Here is a 23,961-nt window from a genome sequence, read left to right on the forward strand (position 1 = left end):
AAGGCTGACAATTCTGCGGTGAGTAACTCACCTCCTGACTCCCCAAAGCCTGTCCACTATCTACAAGTCACAAGTCAGGAGTGTGATGGAATACTCTCCACTTACCTGGATGGGTGCAGCTTCAACAACACTCAAGAAGCTCAACACCATCCAGGACAAAGCAGCCCACTTGATTGGCACCCCATCCACCACCATAAACATTCACTCCCTCCACCACCGATGCACAGTGGCAGCAGTGTGTACCGTATACATGATGCACTGCAGCAACTCACCATGCCTCCTTTAGCAGTACTTTCCAAGCCCGCAAACTCTTCCACGTAGGAGGACAACGGCAGCAGACACACGGGAACATCACCATCTGCAAGTTCCCCTCTAAGCGACACACCATCCTGACTTGGAAGTATATCGCTATTCCTTCACTGACACTGGGTCAAAATCCTGGAACTCCCTCCTGAACAGCACTGTAGGTGTACCTGCACCAGATGGACTGCAATGGTCCTAGAAGGCAGCTCAGCACCTTAGGGATGGACAACAAATGCTGGCCTTGCCAGCGATGCCCACATCCCATGAAACGAATAATTTAAAAAAATGTTCCCCCCCTTTTGGTGACATGGTGGAGACTAGAAATTCACAGTGTGGAGAACAATCCTTGTCCTGAGGCTCAGTTGGAACTGTGCATTGAAGTTCTAATGATCTGTGCCATAGAGCACTTTTTAATTGGAAAAGTAAATTTTTATACTTGCTCAATTTTCTTTTTTTAATTTATTAAAGTGTGATTTGCGAACTGAACACTTTTTAATTCCTTCGTGGGATGCCGGCATTGCTAATATTTGTTGCCCATCCCTAATTCCCCTTGACAACAGGATGGCTTGCTAGGCCATTTCTGAGGGCAGTTAAGAGTCAATCACATTGCTGTGGGGGTCTGGAGTCACATGTAGGCCAGCAGATTTCCATCCCTAAAGGACACTAGAGAACCAGATAGGTTTTTACAACAATCAATGATAATGTCATGGTATTATTACTGAGACGAGCTTTCAATTCCAGATTTTTTACTAATTAACTGAATTCAAATTACACCAGCTAACATGGTGGGATTTGAACCGCATGTCGCCAGGGCATGGGCCTCAGTGACATTACCACAACACCACCCCTTTGTATTGGTGTACAATCAATAAATCTGAACTGTTCCTAATGGACCTGGATAAAACATTGAAAAACTGGTCTTTGAATATTGCAATACTGACTGAACTCTTTAAAACCAGATCCAAGCAATGAAATTAAACTTATGCTCAGTACTGGACCAAACTCATCATACTGGCTGACTTGATGACAAATTGATTACAAAGTGAGTTTTGGTGCCACTGTGTCAGCTGAAGTGTTGGAGAAGGGGGTGAGACTTAAGCAAACAATCTATTTTACAGAAAAGAAAGTCTACATACATACTTAACAAACAGCAAACAGGGTCTATTTATACTGCGCACTACAGCAAACAGTCTATCTACTCAGTAAACAGAGTCTGTTAAGCAGGATCTACTAACTACCGCAAAGAGAACTCATGACTGAACTACAACAAAAACTCCCAATAAAAGCAGGATTATGCAGCAAAATGATAGATGCATAATGAAAATTATGAGCATAAAATCAATCCTAGTCACTTAATATGTAAATAATATGTAAAGGCAGATTGTATTGATCAAACTAAGTGAAACCAATTATAACAACTGTTACTCTTTAGGTTCATCTGCTGTGGGGCAGGAAGTTTTCAGTAACATTTTTACTGAAGAATTGCTACAATTTCAAGGTTATCACAGATACAGTCGGGGGAGCGGATGGGGGTTGTCAGTGGCATCAGTTGCTCCCGTAAGCAGTCTGTGCATCTTACACTGATGGGATAAAAACAAGAAATGCTGGAACCACTCAGCAGGTCTGGCAGCATCTGTGAAAAGAGAAGCAGAGTTAACGTTTCGGGTCAGTGACCCTTCTTCGGAACTGACAAATATCCAGTCCTACTCAGGGCCCCTCCCCCAACTCTTTTTCTGGTACATTGATGATTGTATCGGTGCCGTTTCCTGCTCCCGCCCCGAACTGGAAAACTTTATCAACTTTGCTTCCAATTTCCACCCTTCTCTCACCTTTACATGGTCCATCTCTGACACTTCCCTTCCCTTCCTCGACTTCTCTGTCTCCATCTCTGGGGAGAGGTTGTATACTAATATCCATTATAAGCGCACCGACTCCCACAGCTACCTTGACTACACTTCTTCACACCCTACCTCCTGTAAGGACTCCATTCCATTCTCCCAGTTTCTCCGTCTCTGACGCATCTGCTCTGATGATGCTACCTTCCATGACGGTGCTTCTGATATGACCTTTTTCCTCAACCGAGGATTTCCCCCCACTGTGGTTGACAGGGCCCGCAACCGTGTCCGGCCCATTCCCCGCACCTCTACCCTCACCCCTTCCCCTCCCTCCCAGAACCGTGACAGGGTTCCCCTTGTCCTCACTTTTCACCCCATCAGCCTCCACATCCAAAGGATCATCCTCTGCCATTTCCGCCACCTCCAGCGTGATGCCACTACCAGTCGCATCTTCCCCTCCCTTCCCCTGTCAGCATTCCGAAGGGATCGTTCCCTCCGCGACACCCTGGTCAACTCCTCCATTACCCCCACCACCTCATCCCCGTCCCAGGGCACCTTCCCCTGCAATCGCAGGAGGTGTAATACCTGCCCATTTACCTCCTCTCTCCTCACTATCCCAGGCCCCTAACACTCTTTTCAGGTGAAGCAGCGATTTACTTGTACTTCTTTCAATGTAGTATACTGTATTCGCTGCTCACAGTGTGGTCTCCTCTACATTGGGGAGACCAAGCGCAGACTGGGTGACCGCTTTGTGGAACATCTCCGCTCAGTCCGCAAGCAGGACCCTGAGCTTCCGGTTGCTTGCCATTTCAACACTCCCCACTGCTCTCATGCTCACATCTCTGTCCTGGGATTGCTGCAGTGTTCCAGTGAACATCAACGCAAGCTCGAGGAACAGTATCTCATCTACCGATTAGGCACACTACAGCCTGCCGGACTGAACATTGATTTCAATAATTTCAGAGCATGATGGGCCCCCCATTTTACTTTCATTTTTAGTTATTTTTTCTTCCTTTTTTTTTACATTCTTTTTTACATTTTTTACAATCTTTTTTTTGCATTTATTTCATTTCATCTTAGTTTGTTCAGTTTGCTTACCCACTGTTTTTTTTCAGGTTTGCACTTGCTACTGTTCAATATTCAGTGTATTAACACCTAATCTGTACTAATGCTTTGTCTTTCAACACACCATTAACATATTGTTTGCCTTTGCTCCATGACCTTTTGGTCAGCTATGTGGCCTGGTCCAATCTAGACCTCCTTTGTTATCTCTTGCCCCACCCCCACCTCACTTGCTTATAACGTGTGACTTTTCTAATATTTGTCAGTTCCGAAGAAGGGTCACTGACCCGTAACGTTAACTCTGCTTCTCTTTTCACAGATGCTGCCAGACCTGCTGAGTGGTTCCAGCATTTCTGTTTTTATTTCAGATTTCCAGCATCCGCAGTATTTTGCTTTTATTACACTGATGGGAGTTCAGTGACACTGCCCTATGACTATTTGTATAGTAGCATTGCCCAGATCTGTAACAATAGCATCCCCTTTTCTGATCTGACCCGAATCTTCATGTCTTCAATCTATCTGCAGGTGGACCGAGCAAGCACTTGGTGAGATGAGGCTAGATACAACTTGTTAAGCTACTTTATTCACAGCAAATGAACATACAGAGTAACAGTTGTCATAATTAGATTCACTTATTTCAATCAATACAACATGTCTTTGCATAATGATACAAAATAATGAATATGCTATACTTTCATGTATCAGTGGATCAACTTACTTGGCTGAAACAGAATAACGCTTTGTATTCTGGACTTCAGTCCAGGGAAAGACCTGCTCTTGCTATAATCTCCAGTCTTTTCTACCCTCAGCTTGGCTGTAGTGTCAGCTTTTATTCAAACTGACTACCCCTTTACCAAACAGTGAGATCAACCAGTCAAACTTGGCAATGACTCCTCGCATCATTTTAACATCTTTTATACAAAGATTCCCCTCCCCTATCATGATGGTGTCGTCAGAAAACTCCAAACATGACAAGAGTTTTGCCCAATGATCTTGAAGTGAGCATCCATTTAACACCTTTTGGATCATCTAAAATCTATAAACAATTGGATTTTATAACTGTTGCTGATATATTTATAGATTATAGATAATTATCCCTATTTGAATAGTTGATAACTGTGAGAAGCATTGAGCTAGAACAATGTGTAGTGAAAAACTAGTTAATAATTCAGGTAGAGTCTGGTGATATTTGTAGCCGTTAAATAAAGCTGCAGAGATGAAAACAATTTGCATGATCTGTTCTTTTGTCATTTAAATCAATGTAATCTATTATAGATTGCCCATTAATTAGCAAATAAATACCTGACAGTGAGTTTCAAGGGTTGAACAATTCAGATAATGTTATAATCATAATTGTCTTCTGACCCCCCAGATTGAAATTGCAGACTTGAATTTCCAGTGTGGCATTGGTTATATTATACACTGCACACTTACCTCCTTAAAGTTAGATTTGTTTCTGCTTCTTTCCATTGATGAATGAGGCTTTCGTGGCTTCCCAAATATCGTGCCTGTAGTTCCAATCAAGTGCTTTATCATAGGCAGTCAGATTCTGCAATATAAATAACTCTTTTAACCAGTTGCCACTATCTACCCCATTTTCTAAAATATACAACTATTTTAAAAGGAGATATATTTTTAAATAATTCTCCTTTCCAGCACAATCTCCAGCTGAGAGGACTTAATACAACTTAAACCCATGTTTCTGCTGTTGCCATTGTCTAACCAGCTGTGGTAGGAAGTGCACGAGAGAAGACTGGAATGAGAATTTCCCTGATATTTCTTTCCTTCCTCATGGTCCAGCAGCTGGCCTTTGCTTAACTCATCCTCACAACTGCACAGTTGAAATCAGTAACTCAGCTTTTGTGAACTATAGACTACTTCTCTGCTGCTGCAGTTTCTGTGGCTTGCCCCATTATACAGCCCACTCATACCAACTGCTTTAGTTAGATGTGAGGCTTCTAATCTATGTTCATTTGATCATTCTGTTGACAGTGGCTGTTAGTCCAGATGCTCTCACAACTTGACATCATGAATGGAGGCCTAACAATGGACCTCTGTGAAATTCTATACCAGTTCATACTGTAGTTTATTAATCAACACATCCTTGAATAATGTACACACATTTTTCACAGGACTAACACTGTCCATCATTGACTTCTAATAACTACATTAGATAGCTGCCCTTTTGTAATTCAAATCAACATAATTGGTCAGAGATTATTCATCAATTAGAGAATAAATATTGGACAATGAGCAAGGGCTGAACACTATTTGTTGCAATCAAAAAAGTGAAACGTCTTGGACCATGGTAAAATGTTCACATTTTGATTTGTAAATATATATTTTAACTGTACATGTTTTAACTCAGTCTTACATATCCATTGAAATATGATCTGCTTTCAGTTACCAACTTAAAAACATATGCTTGCTGCACTATTTAGATGAACAATAAATTGATTTCTTCAAAGCTGATCTATCTGATTGGTACCAATCTTTTCAGCATACTTTTCAATGAAAGATATCACAATAATGTAAGAAAGAACCTTTCACAACCTTAGGATGTTCCAAAGTGCTTCACAGCCAATGAAGTACTTTCAAACAGTAGTCACTGTTGTAATGTAGGAAATGTGGCAGCTAATTTGGACACAGCAAGCCCCCATAAACAGCAATGTGGTAATGACCAGATAATCTGTTTCAGTGATGATTGTTGTATGTAGACAAATACAATTTTATGGATTAAATATCACATTAAAGAGTTATTTATTGACAATAACAGAACAATTCTCTTGTTGCTGCACATACCCCCATTACATCCATTGCACAAAATAAAACAAACCTCGGAGGAACCAAAAACCAACATTTTCAGGTTTCATGATATAATTGGAAATCTTGACTGTATTGAAGCTTGGAACTCCATGTAATCAGTTTGCAATATCTTGCTCTGCAGGTATTTATAGATATTGTTATGAAAGTGCTTCCTTTTAAAAAAAATTTTTTGAGGACTTGTGTTAAAACTGAAAAGATTCCACGGATATGTGTTTTTTTACCAAGTTCACAGACAGGACAAGATGATGTTTGAGGACCACCTGTGCTGGAAACCAGCTGTAGGTTGTGCTTGGTAGGCAGCGGAGCCCTTGGTGACCTGGAAAAAATGGTTATAGAGAAGCCACATGTCAAGGTTTATGGAGATCAGCAGGCTCACTCTCTGTTTGGGGCTTGAACATTGTTTTCAGTGTTAGTTGGGGTGTGAACTGCTTGAAGACAGCTGGTGTTCTCCTGCCAAGGAAAAAAAATAAATCACACAGCTCTCCTCCTTCTTTACCTTTTTGAAGAAATCCTGCCAAGATCCAGTGTGGGAGAAACAAAATCCCTGGTGCCGTAGAGTTCCTGAGAAGCTGAAGAAAAAATCCTGTGATTTAAGTGTGCGCTGGCGGAAAAAACTTGATGCCACATTTCTCCTAGAAAGCTTACTAGAATAATTCTCGACATCTCCAGAATGGACTGCTTCTGAAACGATCCAATGACCCGTCTCCATATACCAGGATGCCAGACCAAAAAAGGGACAACTGACTTCCTTCCATATCTTTTTTTTGTCAAGAATTAGCAAGGATCTGGCCAAAGTGTTTTTTTTTGGTCTTTTTTTGTAACAGACCTCTGCAGAGTGAATTTTTGTATTTTTTCCAGTCTGTGTGAGTGACATAGGGGAATTTTTAAAAAAAAGGGAACTTTCATTTTTTTGAATTGGTGTGTTAATGCTTTGCTTCATTACCGGTTAAGTCTTGTTTTATAATAAATTGATAATTTTGTTGTTTATTAAAGAAACCTGGTTGGTCTATTTTATTCTAGGATAAAAAATAAAGTATATGAATGGCTGTATCGGTAACCAAGTAAACATTTAAATAGATGTTGTGACCTGTGGAGAAGTGGAACGAGAAAAGACAGTGCATTCCTCCCACCTCGGTCCCTATAGATTGTGAAATTGGACCATCAGGATAAATTCCCATACCATATGCTATCCCAAATTGGTAGTGACCAGACAGTATTGGTGACCATGTAACTACCAGATTGTCATAAAAACCTATTGGGTTCTCTAATGTCCTTTAGGGAAGGAAATCTGCTGTCCTTACCCAGTCGGATTTACATGTGGCTCCAGACTCGCAACTATCTGGTTGACTCTAAAATAGCCTAGCAAGCTACTAAGTTGTCAAGGGCAATAACTGCCAGTGATGTCCACATCTTGGGAGAGAATACAAAGATGCACCTGGGAGTTTAAAGAATTCTGCCTTCAATGTTTAGGCTCACTTAGGAATTATGGATCTGCATTTCATTCATGACTTTAAAACAAGTAAATTATTAAGTATAACAATTAAAAATGTTACTTTGATTTAAAAACCAACAAGCATTTTATTAGTGCTTAACAGCAGCAGACCTTCCAACTAAAATGAAATGTTGGCAAAAAACTAACTAGCTGCAGAACAAAATAATCTGAACATAGGGACAAAGAAGCTGGGATTTTCTGAATGGCGAGATTGACTCACCTAGATCATAATAGAATGAAATGTACTTTATGGAAATGGAATGGAGGCTCCGCCTAAAATGTGAGAGCTGAACAATCAGAATATGCAAATAGATTTTGTTACTGTAGAAGAATTTAATTCACATTGATTCTTGGAAAATGGAAAACAGATTGCCCTCCCAAAACAAGTTAGTATTATTAAAAAGTAAATGGAAACAGGACACATCTACAGTCAGTGCAGACCCGTTCAACTCCAACAGGTATTTTTATCCCAAAAGGAATGGTGTCCCCAATACCATTGTGTGTGTGGTTACTGAGAATTGAAATGTTTTGCATTAAAAATTGAATTATCCAAATAATTTGATATGAAGCGACATAATTAACAGCGAAATGGTAATTTAGTGCAAGAAACTCCGTGATCAAATCATTTGCAGGGAACAAGTCTGAATAAAGAGCCGACTGTATAAATCTCAGCGTTTCGTTTATTTTTTTTTGAAATGCACTGCAGCTTTATAATAATTTGTCAGAGCAACCGATCAAGAGGCGGTCCAGAGCGCTGAAAGGTGTAGTTTGCGGGGAGCGGGTGAAAGGCTGAATGCAAAACACTGCAGCTGTTTCCATGATGCTGTCAAAATGGAACCTTCACCTGCCCCCGGGTCCTCTCTGCCCTTGTGGCTGCTCTTGGCTCCGATTGGAAAGCTGTGGCTGTCAGTCATTGAGCTGAGCTCAGAGGGCTGGGCGGTGCTTGGTGAAGCCGATCAGCAGTTTGCAGCGAGCCTGATACTGACAGCAGCGGGAGGGAGGGAAGTTCTTGCAGCATCGCGGCCGGAGAAAGTGACGGGGGGAGGCTGGGGCATCCTGGAGATCGTCCCCCGGAGCCTCCGCCTGGCCCTGGAGAGTGCTCCAGGAATACAGGAGTGATGGCTGGAGATTTTGTGTGTGGAAAGATGGTGAGTATCTCCTGCAGTCGAGTGAATGTTGCAATCGCTGCATTGATATAAAAACCCCGGACTTGCCTTTCCTTGCATGTTGTCTGTCGTTTATATATATATATATATATAGATAGATACTGTAGGGGCGCTGCTTTCCGCAGCGGATACCTTGTTGCAATGCAGGATCGGTGGATCAGCAAGACAAAGCGACGCAGTGTTTAAAGTACAGTGTTTAGATGGATTGTTGGCGTCAAGGCTGTGAAATAGTGCTTTGGGTGACTGGGTGTGCATCTGATCCTCAGCCGAACCTTCGGGTGCCAATGATGTCGGGGGAATAAATTCCCCTGGGGAAAACCAGGCGCTTGTTGTGCGTGTGCTGGGAGGGGAAATTGACTGATTATTTTCTTAAATTTCTAGATGTTGCCCTGCGGTTTCCGATACATTTTAACTGTAAATTACAACATTGTAGCAGAAGCTGTATCGGTGCTGTGTCTTCACATTGCCACACATTATTACATTTTATCTTAATCCCCAAAGCGTTCCCCCCCCCCCCCCCCCCTTGAGCCCTCATTGCGGAGAGGAGAAACTGACCCATTTGCTGTCGTGTTATTGTGTTTCAATGGTCAACATTGATGGCTTTTTTAAAATTTGTTGCTGGGCAGTTGTCAATTGGTACTGTTTTTTTTAGACATTTTAATATGCGGGCAATGCCTGCGGGTGTATGAGTAGGTGGGTGAAGGTTTGGAAACAAAAAGTAAGAATGGTTTGAGTTGGTAACTAAGGGATTAACCTATTGCTTATTACCAGCAGTTTACTTGGAATATGGAACAGCTCAAACTTGCACATGATCTCCGTTTATGGTTCCGCTCTTGGGGGTCAATCTTGGCGAAAAGGGTTATGAAGTTCCTCGGTGCCTGATTTGCCCGCAGACTCCCCACCCATATTTTTCTGGAGTTCCCTCCTGCAGTTAAGTCAATTACAAGCAAGAAATGTAAAAAAAAATGCCCAATGAAAATGGAAGCTGATTCTATTCAAACGTGTATGTTTTGTGAAAGGTCCATTTTTGTGATAAGCTTTTTTGTATTGTGCACCTGTTTGCCAGAGCATCAAAGTTCAAAAAGGTCACAAAAATTTATGTATCTGTCACCAGCTGCCATAACCTGTTGGTTACATTTCCACAATATCAGGACCCCCTTGGGTACAAGAATCAAGAGATTTGCTTCACGACACCTCTTACCATATAGGTGATCTAATAAGTAATTTTGGTCGCTTCTAAACCATGAAAGAACAGAGCATATTAGAAAGTGGATAATTCAGCTTGCCTGAACCCTATTTTCTGCAACTCCCACCCTTAACCCCTCCTCGCCATTTAAAAACCTTATTAAGAACCCATCTTTTTGATTAAGTTTCTGGTCCTCCTTTCCAGTCAAGACCCTCTATGTCTTGGTCTCCATTTTAGTGTCTATTTCTGTGTTATGTTTTTCACTCCCTCTTAATTAAATATCGAGAGGTTTTCAATGTAAAATGAATTATATATAAGGAACTATATATGACAGTTGTTGTTTTAGTCTGTAACAGAATTCTTTTTAATGTGACTTGTGCTTGGTTTATAAGCTATGGCTAGTGATACCTCAAGGATTTCAGCAGTAGAAACGGGGCAATATGAGCAAAAGTCTTAGATGATATATTTGTAGTATTTGTACTGTTTGCCAAGTAAGAAATTCATACTCGGCACTGGGGATGGAGTTGCTTACTTTTTTGAATGCTGCACAGTTTGATTCCATATTTAATTAACAATTAAACAGCAAAGGCTGGTTTTAAAATTCCTATAGTAATATGTGATAGAACTACATGAGCATTGACTGAAATTACAACAGAAACTGCTGGAAATACTCAGCACATCAGTTGTGTCTGTGGAGAGAAAAACTCTATTTCCAGCATATGCAATATTTTGCTTTTGTATTGACTGAAACCAGATTAACTAGTCACTAATTCGCGTGTAGGAAATGAGCGAGTAGCTTGGGAATTAATAACTCTTCTTCATCTTATCCCCCCCAAGTGGGGAAAATATCTCTGAAAAGGGTTTTGCCACTCGCACTGGATAGGAAATAGCCTTGAATCCCTGCAGCTGCTGTGTTATGCTTAGGTCACATATATTAAAAATAAACTATGTAACATCCTTTTAGAAAAATAATACCCATGCACACCAGGAGCTCAAGTCGTTCTCAGATCAGCATAATTAGCTCACTGCCCGTCTGCTGCTTTATAGAGCTGCAAGACAAAAATGCTGTTCCAACAAGGTAAAGTTCTCTGAAACAAACCATTTTATTATAATTTGACCAAATACATAAGTACACAAATGTGATGACACTGGGAAGGTTGAGGCATTCCAGTAGAGAACTGATTCAGAATTCCAGTGCAGCAGTTGCAAAATCTGGTGTGTGAGGAACAATTTGGGGGGAAAAACATGAATTTTTAAGACCAGTTTATGGTGATAGCTAAACACTTCAAACAGTTATTGACCTTTCTAATTTTTTTTAATGATTTAATTATAAAAGCTCAGTTTTAAAAGGGAACATCCCGGTTCATGTTGAGTTATGTGTGCTAACTAAAATGGAAAGTTTTACATTGTAGTTGCAGATATTTGCTGCTTTTTTAAAATACCTACTGACAGTAGATTTGGCTATTAAATGTTGTAAGTGTCTGATTCAATGAAACAATTTTATGTTACTAGATATTTGCTTCCTTAAAAAGGACAATATTCTCTTCTGACCACTTGAGAAACTTTGTATGGAATTTTACGCCGCTCCAACGAGCCGGTTGGTAGCAGGGGGGTGGCGTAAAATGGAGCGGGAGGCTCCAGGAGGCATTCTCGACCCACTCCCGCCTCTGCCCCCCTTTATGTAGGGTGAGGGGGGGGAGGGCGAAATACGGCCTGCCTGCCCCAGGCCAATCAAGGCCTCTACGCGTGGCAAGCGGGTGTCCTGGAACCAGGAAAAGCAGCCTGGGAAAAACAAGTTAGCTTCCGATCGTCTCGGGGGTGGGGGTGCCCGATGGAGGGCTGCCCCCACTACCCCCAGCCCCCAACATGTCCACCTTCCCCCCCAAAATTTACCTGGACTCCCAGCTCCATGTCTTCCTCTGCGGTTGGCTGGGTTGCAATCCCAGCAGTGGCCACCCCTCCTGGTGGCGCTGCTGGGACTAAGAGCTGCTGGCCCGCTGATTGGCTGGCAGCTCAATGAGGCAGGACTTCCTCCCTCAAGTGGGTGGAAGTCCCACCTCAGGACAATTAAAGCCTGGGGAACCGTAAAATATGGAACGGATTCCCAGGCGAGGCGGAAGCAGGCTCGCCACCGACTTGTCATGGTGGCCGGCCCCCGTCTGTCCAACGTGAAATCCGAGCCACTGAAGATATTGAATGTCTTTTGTGTAGGCTGCATTGACAAAATTAATTTTTTCATCAACTTGCATCTTGTAAAAAAAAAGTTTCTAAGGTACTGGAAGTTAGTAATGAGGTAAAAGTCCAGGAGTTATATATCCTCTGCATCTGGTTTACTGGATTGTAAAACTAGTTGGAAGTTATTGCTTTTGTTTGGATAAAGGTTGTATCTTTTTAAAAAAATCAATTGTAGTGTGTATGTTGTTACGACCAGGTGAGAAAGGTGTCTAGGGGTCCCTCTCAGCCTTCACCTGGTCTTACCATAACAGGGTTTTATTTTTAAGCACACGGGGCTTGATTTTACCTTAGGCGGATGGGAGTTCGCCATCGACATACCTGCTTCCGCCTAGCCCGGGGCTCCGTCCTGCATTCAACATCTTCAGTGGCTCGGATTTCACGTTGGACAGATGGGAGCCAGCCAACATGCCAAGTCGGTGGCGAGTCCTGCATTTCATGGGTCCCTAAGCTTTAATTGTCCCGAGGCGGGACTTCCACCCGCTTGAGGGAGGAAGTCCTGCCTCATTGAGCTTCTGACCAATCAGCGGGCCAGCAGCTCCACCTGGAGCAGTGGCCACTGCTGGGACTGCAGTCCAGCCGACGACCTGGAGCCAGGAGCGAAAGTAAGTTGGGCATGCCTCACCAATGAGATTGGTCGTGCCCTGGTGAGGCTGGAGTGGTCGTTTGGGGGGAGGATTGGGCATCATGGGCCCGGGAGGTGGGTTGGGAGGCGGGGGCGGTCCTTAATCAGGCACCTCGTGCCCAACTGCCATGCCCCCCCCTTCCCCGGCGCACGGAAAGGCCGGCAGCTATGGGTAAAATACCTGCGGAGGTGGGCGAGGGCCCTTAAGTGGCCGTTTCCCCTGCCCGACCGCTGTAAAGTTGACCGGAGGCGAGAGCGGGGCGGGTATGCCTGCCGGAGCCTCCAGTTCAATTTTACGCCACCCCCATCCGCCCCCACACCACCATCTGACCCACTGGGGCGGCGTAAAATTCAGCCCAGTGTTTTTAGCTTCCCCTTGGTAAATCCTTGTTCACTGTTTTTCAATTACAAGGCAATGAAACCAGCACAACAGGTTTTCTTAGGTTTAAAGAAGAAAAGTTGAAATTCATTAAACTTAAACTCTAATTTGGTTGATGCCTACGGATACATGCACACCCACGCTAGCATGCATACGAGATACACACATGCAAATAGAGACAGAAAAGATTCGAAGAAAAATAAAGTGAAAAAGTTTGAGGCAATATCTGAAGAGTTTTTGTTATGGTTCTTTGAACTCAGTGTAGAGTCCTTGATTGTAGGTAGTTCTTGCTTTTCATTTGGCCCAATTTTCTTCTTAAACCTTGTTTGCTGTAGAAGTCTTTTCTGTCTCGGGGTTCATGTGTCTTCAGTGGATTCAGAGGCTTGTGAGAAAGAGATGGGAGCAGACAGGAAAGATCTTCTCAGTCCAGGAGCAAACAGTCTTTCTGCTCAAACTCTCTGTAGCTAGTTCAAAAAAACCCTGAAACAGCCAGTTGGTCATGTGACCAGCTGGTCCAACCAGTCCTGGCCCCTGTGGATTGCATCACCTCAGCAGGCCCTGGAATGCGCTTCCCCACTCCCTCACTGTCCGGTGATCAACATTCATTTGTGGGTTGAATATGTCAGGGAATGGTCCTTTGTCTACACAAGCACCATCTGTTAATATGCAAATGTTTTTTCCAGCCAAGGCTGATCTGTTCAATGTCATTTCCTCGCTCCAGCAAGAGTTAAAAATCAATGTTCATATGACAAAACCAATGTGCCTAATTCTTGGCAGGTGTCCATTTATAGTGCCTTTCATGGTCTGAAGGAAATGTACCTGTGCAAATGAATTACTTTTGAAGCCTGGCCACTGTTACTATATAGACAAAAGCAGTAGCCAGTTTGTATACAGCAAGGTCTCACGAACAGAAAATTAGATAATTGGTGATGTTGGTTGAGGGATAGATGTTGGCCAAGGCACAGGGAGAACTCCCCTCCTTTTCTTCAAGTAGTGCCATTGGCTCTTTTACATACACTTAAACAGGCAGACTTGGTTTACAACAACAATAAACACAAAATACTGCAGATGCTGGAAATCTGAAATAAAAACAAAGTACTGGAAATACTCAGCAGGTCAGGCAGCATCTGTGGAGAGAGAAGCAGAGTTAATGTTTCAGGCCTGTGACCTTTCATCAGTTCTATTTTACAGCAACAACTTGCTTTAAGATAGCACCATAATTGTTCCACTCTAGCTCTGGTGGGTGGGTGGAGAGAAAAGTGCCAAACCAAAGGAGGAGATATTAGGAGGGTTGATTAAATATTTGGTTAAAAGAGGAGGTGGAGAGGCAGAGGAATTTAGGGTGGGAAGTCCAAAGTGTGGGGCACATCCACCAATAGCAAGATGAAGATTCTGGAGTCAGAGGAATAGCGAGTTTGGAAGGTGTTGCAGTGCTGGAGGAGGTAACAGAGATAGAGGAGGGATAAAGCATTTAGGAAATTTAAATACAAAGATTATAATTTTATATTGGAAGTGTAGGGGGTGTGGGAGAGAACATAAATCAACAAGGACAGGGGTGATGTGTGAGCAGGACTTGGTGAGAGATAGTATGCAGGCAGCAGTGCTTTGAACATGCTGAAGTTCACAGAGAGTGGAAGATGGGAGGCTGGCCAGTAGAGAATTGGAATAGTTGAGTCTGAAAAAAAAAAATTGCATTTCCATAGCACCTTTCATGACCACCATGTGTCCCAAAGTGCTATACAGCCAATGAAATACTTTTGAAGTGTAGACAGTTATAATGTAGGAATTATGACAGCCAATTTGTACATGGCAATTTCCTACAAACAGCAATGTGATAATGTCCAGATAATTTGTTTTTGTGATGTTGATTGAGGGATAAAAAAGTGGTCAGCACACATTATGTGAGATGTGGTTTATCATGTCGTGCAGAAAGATTGAGGAGGTTGAGAGAATAATGCACCGGTCACAGAGCCATTTTGCTACTGTGGGAAGGGTATAAACCTAATTGGAGAAATCCAAAGAAGGAGTTGTGAAACAGGATGGACATGGATCCAGGGCGGCAAGATCATGTTGAAGGACATTGAAGAGGGAAGGGGTTGGAGATAAGAAGTTGGTTTGTGGTTTTTGAGATGTATGACAAGGGAGGTTTTGAAAGGCAGGTGACAGTATCGAAGGATGGGGAACCATTTACAATATTAGCTCTCCTGGAGGCTAGAAATGGATTTTGGGTGGTCAATAGTTTTAATAGGAATGGAGTTTAAGGAACAGGAGGCCAGCTTATTGGGGACATGAAGTAACTTCCCCTCTAAAAGACAGAACAATGGAACAGCCACTCTACTGCACTGAAACATCATCCAGGATTGTGTACTCAAAACCTGGAGTGTAGTTTAATGAAGATCTGTGGGATAGAATATATTCACAATTCACTCATGCAGGAATGACAAAGTGGATCAATTATGGTCATCACCATGAGTTCTGATTAATGTGTTCTGCTTATGCTGTAAATGGAAAAAATCCTTTGTTAAAAATTACATAAAAAGAGGGGGAGTAATGTGATGCACTGTATTTATTTATGATTTGATTCTGGTGTAGCTATGAGCTGAAAGCGTTGACCTATTGTGCTGTGTGGACTTAGGCTATGAAGGCTCATGATGAATCTTCAAAACTCATTGTAGTAATTACAATGTAAACGTTATAGTTCATAACCTTTTTACTGACAACACTTGTTTTAAAAGGAGTACTGGGTTGCTTCTGTTCCAGACTACCTCATAAAAATATGGATAGTTTTTTTTTTTACAGATCCATAAATTAGCCAGTAATTTGGAGAAATGCTGATTGAGAATGACAGAAATTGATTATAGAAAAAGCAGGATAATTTCTTTAAAATCACTTTCAAGGAATGTTTGATTTAGTTTACGCCTGTTTTGTTTCAAGTTTTGACTTTTCCCTATAAAAACGGCATGTATCTGGATTCCAGCCTAGCAATCAGGAAGAAAAATGTCAAATGCATCAAATTTGTGATATACTTTAAAAGTCAGAGCAAAGGCGAGTTCACCCACTCTTCATTTGAATCTTTATAAAAAGTATGATAAAAAAACAAAATCTAAATGCTCTTTGTTGATTAATATTTTAAAAATACCTTGAGTGATGTTTATCTCCAAGGTATCAAGTTTCATTAAAATTTGACAGATACAACTTGAGAATGCCAAAATGAGCTCTTGCAGACTGGTTGATCTGAATATTTCCTTTCTGAAGGAAATTATGTACTTCTGGAGCAAAGTTCTGCTCTGGTCACTTCCTACTCATTATCCACTTGATTCTGGTAAAGTAGAAACAACAACAACAGGAACTTTAAGTGGACAAGATTCTTCTTTCGTGCAAAAAAGTGGTTTCAGCCTTCCTGAACCTTACAGAAGTTTTGAATGCACCAGAAACACGGTCACAAAGTGCTGTTCAACAGCAGTTTACAATCTCCCCAACACTTCCATGAGAAGTAAGAACTGAGGGTCAGGAGTCACATTGCTACTGTTCGGAGCTGCTTTGTTTGCACTCTTAATCAGATTAGATTTCATGTGAATGTGGCCGTCGCTGACTCATGCTATTTATGCTATAACTTAATTATGCAAATGCTGCTGAAAAGCAGCACAGCTGATGGGGAAACATATGTTATATTGCAGAGCATGGCCAGATGAGACCGAGGGAAGAGAACATTTTTTAAAAAAACAATTAATCTTGGTACTAAAGAGATCTGGCATTCATATAATAATTAGCTGAATTGTATATCCTTTTGGAAAATTCAATGTGATGTGCGTGAACTTGGGACTACCCCAAGACCCAACCTTCACACATCAAACTTGCAAGTTTAGTGATTGTTTAACAGACAATGGGACGGCCTCTGTAGCCTGACAAACTGCCAAAATATCAATTTCAGCCTGTTTAACCAAATGGTACTAATATATTCTGGGAAATTTGCAGGTTGACCATTATTCTTTTGTCATCACTTCAACTCACCACCCCAATTACCTACAGCCAGAGTGATAGACCCATCACCATTTATGCTTCACTCCAGATACAGCTGAGGTGTAGAACATCTATAATTGTACAGCTGTATGCTTTTCATAGTTCAAGTGAAGACAAGTTTTGCATGTGTATCATTGGAACTTATTGAAATTTCTCCATTCCAGGCCTGGTTTTCCCTAATTCTTTTCAGCTACTACATGGGAATTGGCTGAAGAAACCTGAATCTTATTTTTTCCCAAAAAACAGATTGTTTCACATATGGAACCACTAATACATGCACACAAGGCAGACAGACATGCAATTCCCAACAGGTTTGCCGATTTAGTATGTGGTATATGCTTGATCATTCCTCCACATTACACATGCTACACACTGGTCTGGGATCAGATTTACCGATCCAGGTGGAATAATTCAGGGTGCAGCACAATGGATATAAATTACACAGAATTTTTTTTTTTTTTTTTAAAGAATGCTATGTATGCTGATCCGAATTTTGTTCCAGTTATAAAGTTCTTGGGCTTCACATGTGTGAGGCACTTGGTAAAAGTGCAATCAGAACTGGTCCTATCAAAGTAGAATCGAAGGGCTCCATTTTAAATTTGGTGAATAAGCCGTTTTACAATGAATAAGCCTCCCCTCTTCCCCACCCCCCCACCACCCAAAAAAAAACAAGGAGCAAAGTTAAATATTTATTTCAAATACTGTTGGGTTCAGCACCATTGAGTCGTTTACATTTGCTTGAGGGACTAGAAAGTCCAGCTTGAACTCAGCTGAAGATCTGAAATTAGCTTAGTTCACCGTTGTGGATTAAACAATTTGATCTGAAGGACAATTTGGCCGGAATTCTACGGCCCCCAAACGACCGGGCTGGTGGCGGCTGTGTAAAATTGAGTGGAAGGTGGTGGGGGGGGGGGGCCGTTCCCAACCCCCTCCCACCCCTGCTGCAATTTTACGTGGGGAGGCAGTGCCGAGAAACGGCCTGCCCACCTCAGGCCAACCAAAACCGTTAAATGGCCAATTAACTCACACTTGAGGGCCTCCTCCTGCCGCCGCAGGTAAAACCAGGCAGATATCTTGTGGGCTTGGGGGGGAAAGAGGGCTTCCTGATTGGGCACCCTGTGCCCCACAGAGGGCCATCCCCAAAGCCCCAACTACCCCTAACACATAACACCCCCCACCCACCTAAACGACCCCCCTTGCCTCACTGGGGCCCGGCCGATTGTCCCCAGCGAGGCCCTAAAAACATAGCTGTCTTCCAGGGCAGACCTTCACCTTGCTTGCGATGGCTGGGTATAGTCCCAGCAGTGGCCACTGCACCCGGTAGTGCTGTTGGGTCTAAGAGCTGCCGGCCCGCTGACCGGCCGGCAGCTCCGTTAGGCTGGACGTTCTGCCTCAAGGAGGTGGAAGTCCCGGACAAGACCAATCAAGGGCCTGAGGAGCAAAAAATCCTGGCCTGGCTCCCCAGTCCCGAGGGAGGCGGGCTCGCCACTGCCTCCCACCCAATGATAAATTCTGGCCTTTGTTTTGAACTGGAATCTGCCATAGCTGATGCAGAAAACTTCAAGGAATACATCTTAAAATCTTTTCTTGAAAGCAGTAACTTGTTCTTACCCTATTGCTCCACAGTCACTGGCAGCCTTCCAGCTTACCGTTTAAGAGGCCATTTGTCTTCTGTAACACTAGGCAGAGTATTTTGGGGGTATATCCTGTTCTTAGGAACTCACACATGCACAGGATCATATTTGCAACAGATGTAACAGCAAAGGCAACCATAACACATCCTGAACATCTTTGTGGACAGTAGCCTGTATTTTTGCCAGAATAAATCATGCAGGACCAGATGACTCCTTTGAGCTACCTAAGAGATGTAAAAGTATGAGGAACTGAGCATATTATTTTCTTACCGTAGGACTCATATTTGAGTCTAAATTTGGGGCGATCACCACACATCACTGACTGGCCTTTTTAATGTGTAGAAAATGAGGGAACCGGCGTAAATCATAGAATGGTTACAGCACAACATGCCATTGGACCTGTCGTGTCTGTGCCAATGTTCTGAAAGAACAACTCACCTGGTCCCGCTCCCCTGCCTTTTCCTCATAGCCATGCAAATTTTTTCACTTCAGCTAATTATTCAATTCTGTTTTGAAGGCCTCGATTGAATCCACCTCCACCACACACTCAGGCAGAGCTTTTCCGATCCTAACCACGCGCTGCGTAAAAAAGTTCTCCCTTATGTCACCATTGCTTCTTTTGCCAATTACCTTAAATCGGTGTCCTCTGGTTCTCGACCCTTCCGGCAACAGGAACAGTTTCCCCTCTATTTACTGTGTCCAGACCCCACAGGATTTTGAAAACCTCTATCAAATCTCCTCTTAATCTTCTCTAAGGAGAACAACCCCAGCTACTCCGATCTATTCATTGTAATTGAAGTTCCTCATCCCCAGAACCATTCTTGTGAATCTTTTCTGCACCCTCTCTAATGTCCTAACATCCTTCCTAAAGTGTGGTGCCCAGAATGGGACACAATACTCCAGTTCAGGCCAAACTAGTGTTTTATACAATCTCACCAATATAATAAATTTGTCCTACCTACAAAATGTAACAGAATAATGTATTTTGCCAATTTAATATGAATAAAAACCCTGCAGCACTTACTAGAAACCTTTTTACTCCTTCAAAGAGGAATAATCCCACATTCAATTCAGTTACACAGGCTACAAATAAGAGAAACACACCAGTATATTAAGGGTGGTTTTGTTCCTAAATGCATGATTTAGAGGAAATGTCTAGGGGATGGGCTGGGCTGCAAAGAGCACTTATGGTCCTATTTGGATAATGTATCTATCTCCTTTGCACTGTGTGTTTCAGATTTTGCTGATGATAAATTATATTTAGTTAGCAAGTAAAGTGGTCAAATAATTAGGTGGATTTTTCTTTTAAATAATATATTTTAGTTTTTGTTAAATATGCAGAATTAGAATTGATATTGTGAAGCTCGCCACAAACTTATGCGAATTCAGATATTTCCTCCTTTGAATTTTTAAAAGGGAAAGTAGGGTTGCCCAGTGCAGAATCTGATCCCAACCCACCGTCAGCTCATGTAGTGGTGGAGTGCAGTCATGCGCTGGTCTAGAGCCCAGGAGTCTGCCAGACTTTGTGGGCTTCTATTGAAAGAAAAGTTTCCAATTGTATGGGCGGATCAGGCTAATCATTGAGCAGAAGCAAAACATTGTGGGCAAGATTATACAGGGGCAGAATCTTACCCACAGCATTGGTATATTTAAGTTCGAAAATTACTAATATTGAAATCACTGGGTTAGGGGTATACCACAAGCAAAATGTGCAGTTAAGCATAAAAAGGAATTTGTTTGAAAGTATGGCTCGGATTTTGCAGTCAGTGGGGCTCCTCCCAGACTAGTTTTCTTTCTTTACTACCCCAGTAGAGTTTTGCCTTAATTAGCTTCCTAGGGGGAAAACACATGATACTATCAGCATGTCAGATTCAAGTACTGTAATTTAATTGAAACACTAGCACCATTTGCAAAGCTGCTAGATCTGTGTCATTGTATGACAAAGGAAAATTTTAAATACTGGTTTTGTTTCATTTAATAGATGTTTGGGGCTTTTCACAGTCATGGTATTCACCTAAAAATAACCTTCAATATAATAACCAGATAGCTGTAGGGAAATCCCACAAACTTTTTTTTTTTTTAAAAAGGGTGGGAAAAACAGGAATCTTAACGATATTTTCAGAGACTGACATTTAAAATTGAACGTCTCTATTGCAGTACCAGCTAATAACCCACATCTGCTACACAGAACCTGCTTACAAATCATTTTTTTTCTTTCAGATTTTTTGCAAGCATATCAACTATAGCAACTTCCCCCAACCATCGATTTGAAGCAACACTCTTTTCAAAATCTGAAATTGAAGGCTTACACTGGACACTTGCCATGTCTATGGACCACAGCCCCACCACTGGAGTGGTCACAGTCATTGTGATTCTCATTGCCATAGCAGCTCTCGGTGCCTTGATCCTGGGCTGCTGGTGCTATCTGCGGCTGCAGCGAATAGGTCAGTCGGAAGATGAAGAAAGCATCGTGGGAGAAGGAGAGACCAAAGAGCCCTTCCTGCTGGTGCAGTACTCTGCAAAAGGGCCACGGGTAGAGCGGAAAGCCAAGCTGACAGCTAATGGGACGGAAGGTCATGGCTAACTTTCAATCACAGTTCACGACTGCAGCTTTTGCTCTTTGGACTAAACAACATTTGTAGGATAATCATTTTTCATACTGTGAAGGTTTAACTCTGTTCAAGCTGCTTATTAAAAAGAAATAGCAAGGTAGCAACGAGAGGATACAGACTAGCCAGCAGTCTGTTGACCTGCAACTGCATGTTATCAAGGAAAATCAAGACTAGCCATTCAAAATTCTTGTTTGTTTTGCAGTGTTTCCTACTTGAATTCTAATCCCTTTTAACTGAGCCTATAAAATTGATGGAGCAACTACTGTAAGTTTCATCCCTACTGAACCTGTGGATCTCTGGAAAAAATGTGCATAGATCAGTATGAAATCTGTCTTCTATATTGTGCAGGATAGTATTACATGCTAAAATGCAAAATGAACTGCTGTAAATTTTACCCGAGAAAAGGCCTTGTTTTAACTGATCATCTTTCAATGCTTGTTTCATTGTTGAGGCTATGTTGGAATTGTGAGGAGTGGGAAATTCAAAGAGATACAGAACTAGAAATGATTTAGGGAGTTCAAAGTAATTTTTTTGCAAAAATTACAGACTGACACTACTGCTGCTGATCATTTATCTAATGTTATGGTTATTTCAAATGGCCCTATGTAAAATTGCATCACCTCAAATTGGGTCCTGTATTATCTTTACAAAGGGGTTTTGGAAAATGGAAGGGAAAAGGGGGAGAGCAAGCTATAATTGACAGGATCACAAATTGAAAGATGTAGAATTGCATTTTGCTTATGAGAGGTTGTGCTAAAATGATATATGACTGCTAGGATGCTACCAAAGCACTTTTTCTAAACTGTTTCTAGTCTGGGCCTATGACGGAGAAGACTGTAGTTGCAGTCTACAAGTGATCCAGAAGGTCTGCAGTGGAGTTAAGATGGTGGCTGAGCAGTTTGCTGTTTAATTAAGAGCATGTTTAATGGGGTCAATCATACTTAAACAGTTTCATTTTTTTTAAAAAAACTTGATAGATTGTGGTATTCCATGATCAGATATTTTTCCTCTTTCCTGTAATTCATAGTTTACAGAAATGAATTTACTGTACCTACAATGTAACCAAGATTTCACATTAGTGCAATATTCAAATGTAAACAAATAAAGAATTTGCCCTTTTATCAGATTTTATCTGCACAAAATGCTCAAGAATAGAACTTGGTAAATATAGTTCTTGTAAAAAAAAAACTTACATCTGAGGAAAGAAAATTTTACTGACATTTCATAAACCTCACACGAATAGATTTCCCCCGCCCTGATATAGAATTCATATTCCAGGTGCAATTTTAAAAAATGTTACGTAGCAACATGGCTCGTGTCTCTGCAGTTTCAGGATATGTCCCTCTTCACAATCTATGGGTGCCGCTGTTTGAGAAAGATTCTGTTTCTGCTTTATTTTCTGAATGGGAAGTTAAGCTAGATTCTTCTTCAATGGGAACTGGAGCCGAGGAGGGATTAGTTTTTTCCTCTAGTTGTTCTTCAATTGAAGCCATATATGTTTTAAGCAAAATGTTTTCTTTGAGGAGTTTCTCTGACACTGCTGTAATCTCACTCAGTTTCTCTGCTGTTTCAGCCAGCTCTGTGTTTCTCTGGTTATACAGGGCTTGTAGTTTCTCATTCTGATGTTTGAGCTTTTCATTTTTCTCCTGTAAAGCTTGGTTATGGAGTTTCAGTTGGTGTTCCTCCTGCCTGGTTGCAGAGAGCTGTGAAGCCAGTTGCTTTTCAGCCTGATGCAATGCTTGCATCTCTGCACGGAGTCTCTTTAGCTCACTCTCCAGCTGGCTAATTCGGTCTTTTTGTAATTCTGCTGCTTTTTGGATACAGCCTGGATTACAAGACCAGAATGGATCTTGATGAACTAACTGGGGAGAATGCAATAGGATGAACCTCACTAGATTAGGGACAGTTAATGGCAGATCCTCAGGGTACTTCACACTCATATCTTTCCTGAAAAACAATACAGAAAAAGAGAGTGAACTTGCAGTGAAGATATCCTGATGTTGGTAAAATATGAACATTTCATTTCTCCACTTTGAACACTCCATTGTTCATCTACTAATAAAAAAGCAAATTCTTATTTTTCTCCTATCCACATTTTAAACAACTCCTCTATACAGAGGAGATCAATAAAAACAACAAACCCAGTCACGATGAAGACGGCTATCTTCAATGAGAAGGAATCAAAATAGCATCACAGGGGTATTGATCTAATATAAAAATGGTCAAAGTTGAGATTAACAAATTCTTAAAGCTTGAAATTAACAAAACTATCAAATGCTCAAGTTTAAATCATAGGGTATGATTATTGACATTACAAAAAACAATTTTTTCCCTTCAATTTTTGCCCTCCTGAAAGTGCATTATGGCTGATGTGACAACAATTCCACAGGAAGCAACTCTTTGGTATATTATTACAAATGGGCATTGTTTATCATGACAATACATGTTGGCAGGCTACTCAATGGAGGACATACTTTTCAGCATAGGTCATTGAATACAGATCAGACACCATGGTTGACATCCCTCCTTAGTATAATGGCCTGAAAGCCAATTTGATCACCTTTGAAACCAACTGAGCAGAGCTCAGCT

General features: G+C 41.7%; 2 protein-coding genes across 7 annotated transcripts in view; one reads left to right on the forward strand and one right to left on the reverse strand.

Annotated features, from left to right (window-relative positions):
• Positions 1-8,446: 8,446 nt before the first annotated feature.
• Positions 8,447-22,493, forward strand: snn (stannin). The gene is made up of 2 exons (XM_068056422.1): positions 8,447-8,666; positions 20,981-22,493. The coding sequence occupies exon 2, from the start codon at positions 21,084-21,086 to the stop codon at positions 21,342-21,344; it is 261 nt and encodes an 86-aa protein (XP_067912523.1). The 5' UTR covers positions 8,447-8,666; positions 20,981-21,083; the 3' UTR covers positions 21,345-22,493.
• The window catches only part of txndc11 (thioredoxin domain containing 11), a 96,573-nt gene continuing 94,866 nt past the window's right edge, over positions 22,255-23,961 (reverse strand). For 4 of the 6 annotated variants that reach the window (XM_068056417.1, XM_068056416.1, XM_068056418.1 and 1 more), the window contains one exon: positions 22,255-23,319. In XM_068056417.1, the coding sequence (XP_067912518.1) occupies positions 22,719-23,319 (601 nt within the window). In that variant the 3' untranslated portion in view covers positions 22,255-22,718. The remainder of the gene's footprint in view (positions 23,320-23,961) is intronic. The other 2 variants (XM_068056421.1, XM_068056420.1) reach the window with 1 other exon arrangement.

Source organism: Heterodontus francisci, chromosome 24 (assembly GCF_036365525.1).
Source record: "Heterodontus francisci isolate sHetFra1 chromosome 24, sHetFra1.hap1, whole genome shotgun sequence".
Classification (NCBI taxonomy): Eukaryota; Metazoa; Chordata; class Chondrichthyes; order Heterodontiformes; family Heterodontidae; genus Heterodontus; species Heterodontus francisci.